This window comes from Drosophila montana, unplaced genomic scaffold (assembly GCF_035044405.1).
Source record: "Drosophila montana isolate Dmon_TW-CO22-7 unplaced genomic scaffold, ASM3504440v1 contig_402_1, whole genome shotgun sequence".
In the NCBI taxonomy this organism is placed as follows: domain Eukaryota; kingdom Metazoa; phylum Arthropoda; class Insecta; order Diptera; family Drosophilidae; genus Drosophila; species Drosophila montana.
The window spans coordinates 6,034,645-6,046,474 of NW_026998739.1; the positions used below are offsets into that span (position 1 = coordinate 6,034,645).

General features: G+C 38.2%; 3 protein-coding genes across 3 annotated transcripts; 1 reads left to right on the plus strand and 2 right to left on the minus strand.

Moving 5' to 3' along the window:
• Positions 1-2: 2 nt before the first annotated feature.
• Positions 3-698, minus strand: LOC135439378 (uncharacterized). The gene is made up of 2 exons (XM_064698100.1): positions 573-698; positions 3-512 (listed from the first exon to the last, which is right to left on the minus strand). Exons 1-2 carry the CDS (start codon positions 633-635, stop codon positions 21-23), a joined length of 555 nt encoding a protein of 184 aa, XP_064554170.1. The 5' UTR covers positions 636-698; the 3' UTR covers positions 3-20.
• A 2,072-nt stretch (positions 699-2,770) lies between these two features.
• On the minus strand, positions 2,771-3,408 carry LOC135438965 (uncharacterized). The gene is made up of 2 exons (XM_064697532.1): positions 3,338-3,408; positions 2,771-3,277 (listed from the first exon to the last, which is right to left on the minus strand). The coding sequence occupies exons 1-2, from the start codon at positions 3,398-3,400 to the stop codon at positions 2,786-2,788; spliced, it is 555 nt and encodes a 184-aa protein (XP_064553602.1). The 5' UTR covers positions 3,401-3,408; the 3' UTR covers positions 2,771-2,785.
• Positions 3,409-6,047: 2,639 nt separating this feature from the next.
• On the plus strand, positions 6,048-6,386 carry LOC135438966 (protein Diedel-like). The gene has a single exon (XM_064697533.1). It carries the CDS (start codon positions 6,048-6,050, stop codon positions 6,384-6,386), a length of 339 nt encoding a protein of 112 aa, XP_064553603.1.
• Positions 6,387-11,830: the final 5,444 nt, after the last annotated feature.

Sequence of the window (11,830 nt, forward strand, 5' to 3'; positions counted from 1 at the left end):
TTTATAATTCCGCATAGATATTACATTTGTTCGATGCACTTATCGATGTTTGGCAAAAAGTCATTATAGCTCTGCTCCACCTCTTTGGTGGCATCGAGAAAACAGCTTTCCGTATCGGCTGGCAGCTTGGCGATTAGCTTTAGTGTGGTGTTTATCTTATAGCTCAGTTTCATGATGGCCTCAAACAGACCCAAGAAGCATTTGGAGGAGGTCATTTTGCCATCCTCCTCATCGGCGCAAATTGTGCTATTCAGATGTATGATATCCTCGCATAGGGCTATAATGCTCTTGCAGTTCTTGACGATTTTGGCAATATCCTTGGGTATAGCCATGCCGCAGGCATCGATGGCATCCACATAATTGGTGGTCGCAAGCATCACCTCGATCACCTCTTTGATGGTGCAATTAACGCCACGCACCGTGGTCAGCGCCTTCTTCAGGGCCTTCTCTACGGACTTGATGAAGCCATAGGCCTCCACCTCCTCAAAGTCAAACGAATCGGCATCGCTGGCCTGAAATTTACCAGAGAGTAATTCGGGTAAACCCAATATTAAGTGCTAGATTCTACTGACCGATGTGCCCAGCAGACAGCTGCCGGAGACGAGCAGCAACAGGCAAAGAGTTATGGTTCTCATATTGGGTATATCACGTAGAATGTCGGTTGGGTATCGACGTTTTTCCGCTTTTAAAGAACTCGTCTATCTCTCTGCGAGCTCTATCAGTCGAGTGGTTTCATTGTTCTCACTGATTTGTTATATTTATATTCTATTAAAATTTAATTTCTTTGATAAGATTCCCAAAATAATTAGCCAAGTTTATTAGCACCCGCAGCAAGAGATACAAGTGCCAGAATTCCCCTCGTTAGTAATTTGCTTATATATGAAAATAGCTCAATGTTAACTCAATTGTAATAAAATATATATAACAAGTAAGAGGCTCCAGACGGGAGCTCCCGACTAGGGAATACCCTGAACCCTCTTCTACCAACACCAAATTCAGCTCGCGCTACGCGCTCTTTTGCTTCAGCAGTAATAACAATACATTAAAAAAATATGTTTCCTCGATAGGTACCGAACTCGTAACAGACCACACTATTTGTCACCCCTACTCAACAGCCACACCAAGACTTGGGTTAAAATGAGAAAAAAACGGATTAAAATAGCAGAACCGAAAACAATACAATCTCAATGCTGTTGATAGAATTCAAAGAAGACGCGCACGAATGTGTGTGTACACGTATACAGAAGTTTTTGCAATTTGCGCTAGCTGCCGCAGACACGTTGGCAGCCAAAACACATTTTCTTTCGTGTTACTTAACCGATCTTGATGAAATTTTCAGCAGTAGAACTTATTGTACTATAATATATTCGTGTGTTCACAAAAGGACAATTGCATTTAAACTGTGGCTTATATTGGTGGGCAGCATAAATTGGATTATTTCCTTGATGTATAGCTATGACGTTGTAGCGGGGAGGTGGTGATTTCCATGAAATGAAAGATACCTGATATATATGTATATACTATTCTAGAAGCTACATGTCAAGTTTTTTGACTCTAGCTCTTATTATTTACCAAAATTGCTCAAAAATTATTTTATGCTTCAATTTTCCTGTAAAATTTATCGTTAGTATTTAGGTAAATGGTTCATTTAAATTAAGCATGCATTTCATGGATAAAGCAAAAGTACTTTGCGTCGATCGTAAGTTTATACATTTTTCGCTCAATGTACTTCGAAAACGGAGCGACGCAAAGCACCATCGACCAGCTTTGCTGTAGGCAGGCTAGCGACTAACTTTGTTGCTCGTGTCAGCATCAGCAAGCCGCGACTTCGGCATTCGTTCGTCTGAACGAACAGCAGTCGGCTAGCATGTCGTTTAAAGTCGTAAAAGCCAGATAGGAAGCCAGGCTAGAAATTTTTGCGTCGCATGCAAATGTATGGGCGTTACTCATCTTAGTGTTTATATTGTCTTTGGTATTATGTAACGCATAGGCGACATATCCGACCCCATAAAGTATATATTAGCATTTATTAGCTTGACTATGCTTCTCATATATATTCAAAATCTTATCTACTTCGGACTATCATTAAAATAGCTATCATAGGAACCATCTGTCGAAAATTAAGGTCTTTTATGAAAGACTTATGCTTTTAACGATATCTTAACCAAACTAGGCATTTAAAAGTTTCAGTCTGCTCCCTTTATATATGGAAAATGTTATCAACATTGACATCAGGAACTATCAAGATACTGTTTTCCAAGATATTTTCATCAAATGAGCATTTACGATTCTCACATATCTGCAAAATCGTAAGGCAAATATCTACTAGGGTTTTAAATCCTCAACGTTCCGCAGATATTCTTACTTTCTCGTTTATTACACATACTTCCACTCTAATTATGTGCATTGATAAGCTCATTTAAATTGCGCTAAGAATTGATATTCATGGGGATTTTATAAAAAAACAATTAAATTGTTATCGACTTATCAACTGATATGCCAAATAGCCGAAGCGAAGTCCAAAAAACCCACACCTGAAATAGTCTAAAATATGGTAATAAACAGATATATCATTTTGTTGGTTACATTTGTTATAGTTGCGCTTGACTATAAAATAATTCTCGATTAACAATTTAATTTTTTTGTAGAACTTTGATAAAATCTCCCACAATTTGAAATTTTAGAGTCCCTTAGAATCAAGTATTCTTTCTTGATATTTCGATTGCAATATTTTTACTCATTTTTTTATTTACTTTTTAATGTTCTTTATAATTCCGCATTGATATTACATTTGGTCGATGCACTTATCGATGTTTGGCAAAAAGTCATTATAGCTCTGCTCCACCTTTTTGGTGGCATCGACAAAACAGCTTTCCGTATCGGCTGGCAGCTTGGCGATCAGCTTCAGGGTGATGTTTATCTTATAGGTCACTTTCATGATGGCCTCAAACAGTCCCAAGAAGCACTTGCCTGATGTCACTTTGCCATCCTCCTCATCGGCGCAAATTGTGCTATTCAGATGTATGATATCCTCGCATAGGGCTATAATGCTCTTGCAGTTCTTGACGATTTTGGCAATATCCTTGGGTATAGCCACGCCGCAGTCATCGAGGGCATCCACATAATTGGTGGTCGCAAGCATCACATCAATCACCTCTTTGATGGTGCAATTAACGCCACGCAACGTGCTCAGCGCCTTCTTCAGAGCCTTCTCTACGGACTTGATGAAGCCATAGGCCTCCACCTCCTCAAAGTCAAACGAATCGGCATCGCTGGCCTGAAATTTACCAGAGAGTTTATCGGGTAAACCCAATATTAGGTGCTAGATTTGACTGACCGATGTGCTCAGCAGACAGCTGCCGGAGACGAGCAGCAACAGGCAAAGAGTTATAGTTCTCATATTGGGTATATCACGTTGAATGTCTGTTGGTCATCGACGCTTTCCGCTTTTAAAGAACTCGTCTATCTGTCTGCGGACTCTATCAGTCGATTGGTTTCATTGTTCTCACTGATTTGTTGTATTTTTTTCTTTTAAAATCTAATTTCTTTTTTGATAAGACCCCCAAAATAATTAGTCAAGTTTAGCAAGATATACAAGTGCTCGAATTCCCTATATTAGTTATTTGCGTATCAAGAAAAGAGCAATAATAACTCCATTGTCGCGGGTTTAATTTGAATAAATTGCAATCTAAAAATAATTAAATAAATATAAATTTAGTATATGTAAACAATTTTACAAATGTTGAAGATAGTAGTATAGAACTATTTTATATCGCATTTGAAGTCAAAAAACTCTCAGCACGAAGCGCTCAAGTTTACTCTAAAAACCACAAAAAAATTTAATGTGTTAATTTATATAAAATTTTATTAATTTAAAATATAAATTATCTATTAATACGATCCTTTTAAGGGTTTTTTCTAACTTTTTCTTACTATTACAACAAATTTCTCCTTATCAGAAATATTTTTCTAAAATTAGGAAACCTTTATCCTAACAGGTTTTTAGAAATATAATTTTTAAAATATTTTGTAAAAAGTTTTTTCCCTAAAAAAAACTGGGTGGTTATATATTTTAAATTAATATAATAATATTGTGGTATTAACTCTTGTTATTTGGCCTTTTTGTTTCGAATATTTCGAAAGAATAAGTTAAAAGATACAAATTGATTTTAAAACTAGGGTATCTATAGATATTCTACAAGAAATTAAATGTTATTTGGGGAAGAAACAGTTCAATAATTTGTTTTCGGTTTGCTATGGTTTTTAAAGGATTTTAAAAGAAAACTTAAAACTGAGTTAATGACATTATTAGACTTGAAGAAAATATCATGCGAGCAGATCGAAACAATATACATATCTTATAGCTGTCATAGACACTATAAATTTTAGTATTCTCTGAAAAACCATTTTGTTGTTCCAGATATTGCTTGCAACGGTAATTAAACTTCGGCACTTAAAAGATATGAGATTGGATTTTTAAACTTTTTGCACACGCGCACATGCAAATTATATGCCTATCTCTTTTGCGCAGCTGATAAACGATAGAATCTCATGCTTTGCTCACTTTCCAGCAAAGTTCCCCATTTCCAGACGATCAGCGGTTCAGCTCAGCTGCGCTCTTCTCTCCACAGCGCTGCTGCCGTGCGTCGCTCTCCCTCTCTCATTCACACTCCAGTCGCAATTGCGGCGCTCGAAAGTGTGAATGCAGCGAAAGCTTTTCGAGTGCTTAATGCTGTTCAGGTGCGAGCTTTCAACTAAAAACAATAAAAGATTTGCTCTTGAAGATATTTTTATGTATTTTCTTTGCATTTACAAAAAAAAACATGTGTACATATAAATCAATTATGTTCAAGCGTGTGCAAATAAATAAAAGCAAATAAAATGTACTTCATATGCACAACTGTAAATAGACAGTTATATTGCCAGACACATGCACACACATACACAGGCATACACTCCTGTTTTTATCGCACGCTTTTTGGTTTAGTTCCAGAAATCAAGATTTATGACATTTTTATTACAAAAACGAGCGTCGTTTGTTGTGGGCGACTGTAAAAATAATACACAGGACAAAGCTGCTGCGGGGCTGTGGTGGGGGCGGCAGGCAGCCCCCGCCCGCTGGCTTTAAAAATATGCAGCCAGGCGCATCAGAGCCTTAGTTGGACTATCGCTCTCTCTCTTGCAGGCTGAGCCAGCCGGAGGCTTGGCTCCGGTTTCTGATGCCGCCGCATGCAACGGAAGGCGCATAATTCACAAAACAGCAGGCCTGGCCAGAGTGGGGTAAGGTATAAGGGTGCAGGAGAGGATAGCCGGGGGGAGGGGGTGGCTCTCACTTATTGTTGTTGGCAGCTAACATTTGGCAATGCAATGCAGAAATCTGTGTACAGGACCTTAGGACGCGTTTTTGACTCTCCATTTTAATATAAACAAATTGCAGCGCCTCTTATTTATGATATTTTTTACCAAGCTGTTTCTGCTTCTTCCTCCTCCTCTGCTTCTGCTTCTTCATGTTGTGGACAACTGTCGTTTGTTGTTATTGTTGTTGTTGTTGTTGTTGCAGCAACTGCTGCACTTTTTAGCCCGCTTTGTTGTTTTTGCTGTTCCAATAAATTTGATAAAAATCTGTTGGAAAAACAAAAATAAACTTTTTGCAATTGAAATTTGAAGAAGTTTTGATTTTAAGTCAAAAGCTTCAATACTTGAGCTTTCTTTAAAAATACCTGAGCTGATGACACGTAATAAGAATATCTATAAATAAAACCTATTTACAATCAGTTATTGAGAAAGTAAATATTTAGTTACAATTTACACTCAGTTATTGAGAAAGTAAATATTTAGTTGCAATCCCACCAAGCTAGTGAACAATATTGTGTAAAATGATAAGATTAGTTAATTTCCGTAGAAACTCTTATCAAAGAAGAAAGATGAGTCCATCGAAAAGATAAAAGATGCGTGCTATCTCTTTCTTAATGGCCCCCCTCTCATGCTTAATCCCAAAAGCAGCCTATAAATATGGAGTACTCCACTTGGGTTTGCTATCAGTTAAAATGAAGACGTCGACGAGCTACCTTCTGGCCGTGGCCTGCTCCTTGGCTTTAATCGGCGCTGTCCAGGCGGATTGCTGTCGCGACTCGTTGACCCTGTCGTATGCCGTGGAGGGCGGAACATGCAGCGATGCGGGCGGACACAGCGGCACCGAGGGCTGCACCATAACCATATGCGCCGACGGCAAGGCACAGGTGGGCACCTTCTGTGGACGGGGTACTTGTTTTCTCTTCGGCTGTGCCTGCAAGGGTGGCTGTATTTCTGGCAATTGGAAGCAAAGTTTCCTGGATATCAACAAAGATCATAAGATTACTGTTACGGGCGAGATATGGAATTCGTGAAAACATTTGATTGAAATAAATATATTTAAGCAAATTTTATATTCATATTATATTTGCTTAATTGGAACAAGTATTATTGATTTTGTTCTTTGTAAAATTATATTAGGCCTTGATTTGCCGTTTGAGGCGAATCCACTCTTTTCGGTGGAAATGGGGGTTTAAGGTAGACGGGGTAAAAAAAATATTTGTTTTATTAAGTTTTATGGAACATTTTACTATCCGATTGGCTTCAAATGGTTTAAGAAGAATCCACTTCGTTGGCTGAAAATTGGGGTTTTTTCGATAGATATTAATATGACTGTCATATATGAAACTTTCCTATATTTTCATCAGATCTGCGTCAAACTTATTTTCAAAGAACCTTTAAAACTGAGATTGAGGCATGTTTCACTGTTTAAGGCGAATCCACTCATTTGGGTGGAAATGGAGGTTTAAGTTAGTAGGTCTGAAACAATATGCTTATTCCATTATTATTTATTCAGTATTGAGTTTTTCAATTCCAAAGTCTTATATTTATTTATTTGCAAAGAACCTTCTAAAATGATATCAACGCATGTTTCACTGTTTAAGGCGAATCCACTCATCTGGGTGGAAATGGAGGTTTCAGTCAGTAGGTCTGAAACAATATGCTTATTCCATTATTATTTATTCAGTATTGAGTTTTTCAATTCCAAAGTCTTATATTTATTTATTTGCAAAGAACCTTCTAAAATGATATCAACGCATGTTTCACTGTTTAAGGCGAATCCACTCATTTGGGTGGAAATGGAGGTTTTAGTAAGTGGGGCTGAACAAATAAATATTCAATTATTATATATTATACTCAGTATTCAGTTTTTCAACTTTAAATTTATTTTTCAAGAACTTTCTGAAATGAAATGAAGACATGTATCACCATTTGAGGCGAATCCACTTCGCCTTGTGGAAATAGGGGTTTTAGATAGTAGGGGTAAAAAAATAAATCTATTTTATTATTATATGTTATTAGAACATTTTAAGGCGAATTCACTTCCCTGGGTGAAAATGGGTTTTATCAATTTTAATTGTATCAGGCTTGAGAATGGACTGGAAAATTTTTTAATTAAGTATATTTCCCGATACATTAAAACTGTCGATTTCTTTAATTGCTTCTATTGTTATTTTTGCAATAAATATTATTATTTACGTTTGATTAAAAAGATTTAATTTTTAAATCAATAAATAAATGCCAATTGCAAGTCGTATAGTCTTCCATTTTTTAGCCAGATGCGATTGGAATTTCTGCCCAGAATATTTGAGCCCACTTTTTGGGTTGTTTCGTGGCAGCTCTTTAGATGGCATTAACAATACGCATCAATTTGCATCGATCACTGGGCTAACAATATGTCCAAAAGCGAAACAGAAAGGGGAGGGAAGAGTGGGGGGAAATAGGGAAAAACCGTATAAAAAGGCGAGTGGCATGAAAAATAAGATAAATTCCAATGGCAGCTGCGCTAACGAGCGTCTCGGCAAAGGTGGCGACTCCTCGGAGCGAGGGGGAGGCAGAGGGAATGGAGAGGGTTGGTTGGGTTAGCCGGGTGGTTGGGCCGAGAGGGGGGGGGGGGGGGGCATGCAATTTTTAGTTCTCTTGTCAAGCGTCGAGCGAACTGGGAACTGTGCGCTGAGTAATGCGGCCCGCATTGCATTGTCTGAGCGAGAGACAGTGCCTGCGAAAAGTTGACGCCACTTTTGGCTTTTCGCTTAATACAAATGAAAATGGATGAGCTACTAAATGTTGTCATTGTTGTTGTTCTTGTTGTTCCAGCACTCTGCGCATTGACTGCATCAAATGAAATGAGAATGTTGCAAACGAGCCAACAGCAGCAGCAGCGGCAGCTGCAAATACCCTGCCTCAACCCCAACCCCAACCCCCTGTCCCGCTGTACTCTAAACCCGCCTCTGGCCATTTCTTGGCTGTAAATTTACTTTTGCATGTGTGTGTGTGTGTGTGTGTGTGTGCCTCTACCCTTTAACCCACCCTCTATCTTTGGCCAAGCTTCGCCCCGCCTCCCACAGATCTCTTTCTCTCTCCCCCTCGCCCCTCGCCCCCCTTGGCCACTCTCTTGATGTCTGCTCGAAGTGCATGTGTTTGTCTTTGTTTTTATGTCATTTATTTATTTAAGTCAATTTCGTTGAGTGTGTTTGAGCATTTTGTTGCAATTCGTTTTTTGGGTTTTGCTGCTGCTGCTTTCTTTTGAATACCCTGTAATTAGAATGCTGGCCATGGTGTTGCCTAGCTTCTTGCCTGTGCTCATCATGCACTATAGGAAAATATTATTCATTAATATTTAATTAACTAATGTATATTTTAATAGATTCTTTGCTGGATTTTCTTTTAGCGTATTATTATGTTAATTCTTGAGGGCGATTCCTCTAATTGCTTTTTTTTTACGGATTTTTTAAAACAATAAAACCAATTTTAATTAAATTAAGAATGGGTAATAACAATAAATAAACTTTAAATTTAAATAAATAAAATAATAATAATGAAATCATAAATTTAAATAATATTATTAGAGCGCGCTTTAAAGCAGCTCTAATGAGCCATGCCTTAGTACAAGCATTCAAAAGAAAGGACAGGGTATCTGAGAGAATGCAGCTTAAAATAATGTTTATCCTTTTCACATTCATTAAATGGGATAAATACAAATGCGAGCACCTCCCTCTAATACAGGGTATTCAGCAGTCGAGCAGGCGTCGCAGATCGTATTCATAGTCTTTTTTTGTGACATTTTTTAGAGAGAAACTTGATGACAATTTGTACTTTGAGTGATTGCAGCCGCATCGACTGCAGCTGGAACCAAGCGTGAGAGAGACAGGGACAGTAATTTCGGGTGTGGATATGGCTTGTAAGGGTGGGGGGAGGGGGGGGGGGTGCAGGAGGAAGGGGTTTGTAAGTTCGCTAAGGCAATAAACAAGTGCACATGTACATGTGTCAGCATGTGTTATTCAAGTGTGTGTGTTCAGTGTTGAGAAACATTCAAGTTAATTGGCTAACAGTTGAGTGCATTGATTTTAAGTGTGCGAAAACGAAAGTATCGATTGTTCGCTTAAAATATTGATAGGATTTGGAATTTCTGATCATTCAGAATGCAAATCTTGTCCTTTTTATAGATGGTTAGAGAAAATATATTTTGCCTAAACTACTTCATTTTGCAACTTACAAAGATCTTGTATTCCTTCATGTGGCATTAAAACGGTTCTATTTTTATTTTATTATTTATCCATATATTTTATTCCTTTTTTTATTTATTTTATTTACACACAAAAAATAAAAATGTAACAGCTCATTTTAACAGAACCTATTAACATAGTTTTAGCTAAGACGACAACCATTTATGCCTATTTCCCCTTCTCTCTTATACACGTAAAATACTAAGTTTTTCACACAGATGGCGCTTTTGCGTGCTGTTGGTTGCGAGTCTGGGAGAGCAAAATGTGACACAACACAACAAGGTCTTCTGCGGGCGCAACAAGCATTATGTTAATCTACAGTCCGCTGTTAAAATGTGCAAACTAAGAGATCTGCACAACAATTAACAATTAAAACAACTGAACGAATATACATACATGCATATATATATATATACGTATACGTACCTCGACTTATATGCGTCGGTCTCTCAAGTTACATACTTTCCAATTTAGAAGTACAACGGCGAAGATGGCATAAAATTGAACTAGAGATATAAATTAATTTACAATATGGTACATTGTGTTAATTTTTTTTTTATAAGTTAACTAAACAATATATATTGTTGTCTGATCGCATCCTGTTGCTCCTATTCTGTGTTCGGGTCTCGAACGCTGCTAATAGCCGAGAGCTTTTGCTGTGTCCAATTGCCACTGGCTGTGCGCTTTGTTTGGCTTGCTCTCGCTCTCCTTCGCTCGTTTTACTGCGCGTCGTATTCAGCAGCCCGAATGTTCGTCTATGCACTTCGTGTTGTTGTGCCCGTTTTAGCTTCGTGCGTCGTCGTCCTCTCGCATTGTCGTTTACAGCGCTTCGCACGCTTCGTGCTTGGCCTGACGATGCTTAACGAAGCGGCTGTTGTCCGTTGTAGCTTTAGTTGAAGCTCAGCCGTCGGAGTGTTTTGAACGTATGCAAAAATGCTGACGCTTGTCTCGCGCATAAATCGCGTTCACTCGTAAACGGGAATTCGGTAAAACGCGATAAACGCAGCGTAAATCGAAGACACAAAAAAAGAAAAAAATAAATAAATACATAGAATAAAACTCAAAGCAGGCAAAATAAAATATATAAAAATGCAAATGATGCATTTCGTGTACGCGCAAAAAACGGTAAATGTCGCGTGTGTCTAAAGCGCCAATCAAATATTGAGAATTTCGAACGCGCCACGTTTACTGTTATAGTAAAGTTGAGAAGTCGCAAACGCACAGCCCCCCCTCGTACCATAACACTCGTCAAATGCTTTAATTGCTGCGCTCTGCTTTTTGGGCATGCATTAAAACGTGTAAACAACAGCAACAACAACAACAACGACAAAAACTGTGTCTTGTGAGTGTGAGTGTGTCTGTGTGCGCGTTTTTGTATCGTGGTATTGTAGTCCCGGTTTAACTCCTTGGTCACGTGGCCAAAAGTTTGGGCCATGTTTTGTGCACGCCCAAGCCATTGTTGCCATTGTGCGTGACACAGTCCAGCGGCAATAACAACAACAAAAACAACCACAACTAAAGGATAAACACTTCGCAAGGCCAAAACTCAATTTGTTGGCCAGGTGAGTTTTTGCCTAGCTCTCACTTAATTCCAACAGCTGCTTTAAAGCATCAGCTAAAGCTAAATTTTTGCTTGCGGCTGTATTTGTTTTCGTCATTCCAGTAGCTGTGAAATGTTGCGGTACTTTAAGCTCTTGTCTCGCTGCGCCAGTTTTTCACTTTCGCACTGTCGTCCCCGCCTCTTTCGCTCGTTTCCTTTATACCCAAGTGGCACTCCGCCCTCGCCTCCGCTCTCGCTTCCTCCCTCTGCCCGTCGTGTCGATTGCCGTAACTTAAAATGCGCCAACTGACTGCCAAAAAGTTGGCTAAACTTTCGCCTAAAGTTTATTTACTTGTTTTATTATTTTATTTTTTTTTTTTTAAATATATATATTCTTACATATTGTCTAGCAAGAGGAAGCATGCAAGTTGCCGTTAGATAACCGGGCATAAGCCCGTATACAAATGCTCTTCCTCTTTCTGCCTCTCGCTTGTGTTGTGAAATTTTTACATTAAAAAAAGAACATGTTAAGTTTGTCTGAATTACTTGGAAAATAATTTGTAGACTAGGGCACTTAATAGCTTATGTTTTATCAAATAAATAGTATTTTTCTCATTGAAAAAAGTAAAACAAGCCAAGAAATCGTAGGAAGATAATATGATTTATATAATTGCATTTCAAATAAGCTGTAGAGAGAAAGTTTTCAACAGAT

Coding starts and splice junctions, on each gene's coding strand:
- LOC135438965 (XM_064697532.1), bottom strand. CDS start 3,400: ATGAGAACTATAACTCTTTGCCTGTTGCTGCTCGTCTCCGGCAGCTGT. Junction 3,278..3,337: donor GCTGTCTGCTGAGCACATCG/GTCAGTCAAATC, acceptor GGTAAATTTCAG/GCCAGCGATGCCGATTCGTT.
- LOC135438966 (XM_064697533.1), top strand. CDS start 6,048: ATGAAGACGTCGACGAGCTACCTTCTGGCCGTGGCCTGCTCCTTGGCT.
- LOC135439378 (XM_064698100.1), bottom strand. CDS start 635: ATGAGAACCATAACTCTTTGCCTGTTGCTGCTCGTCTCCGGCAGCTGT. Junction 513..572: donor GCTGTCTGCTGGGCACATCG/GTCAGTAGAATC, acceptor GGTAAATTTCAG/GCCAGCGATGCCGATTCGTT.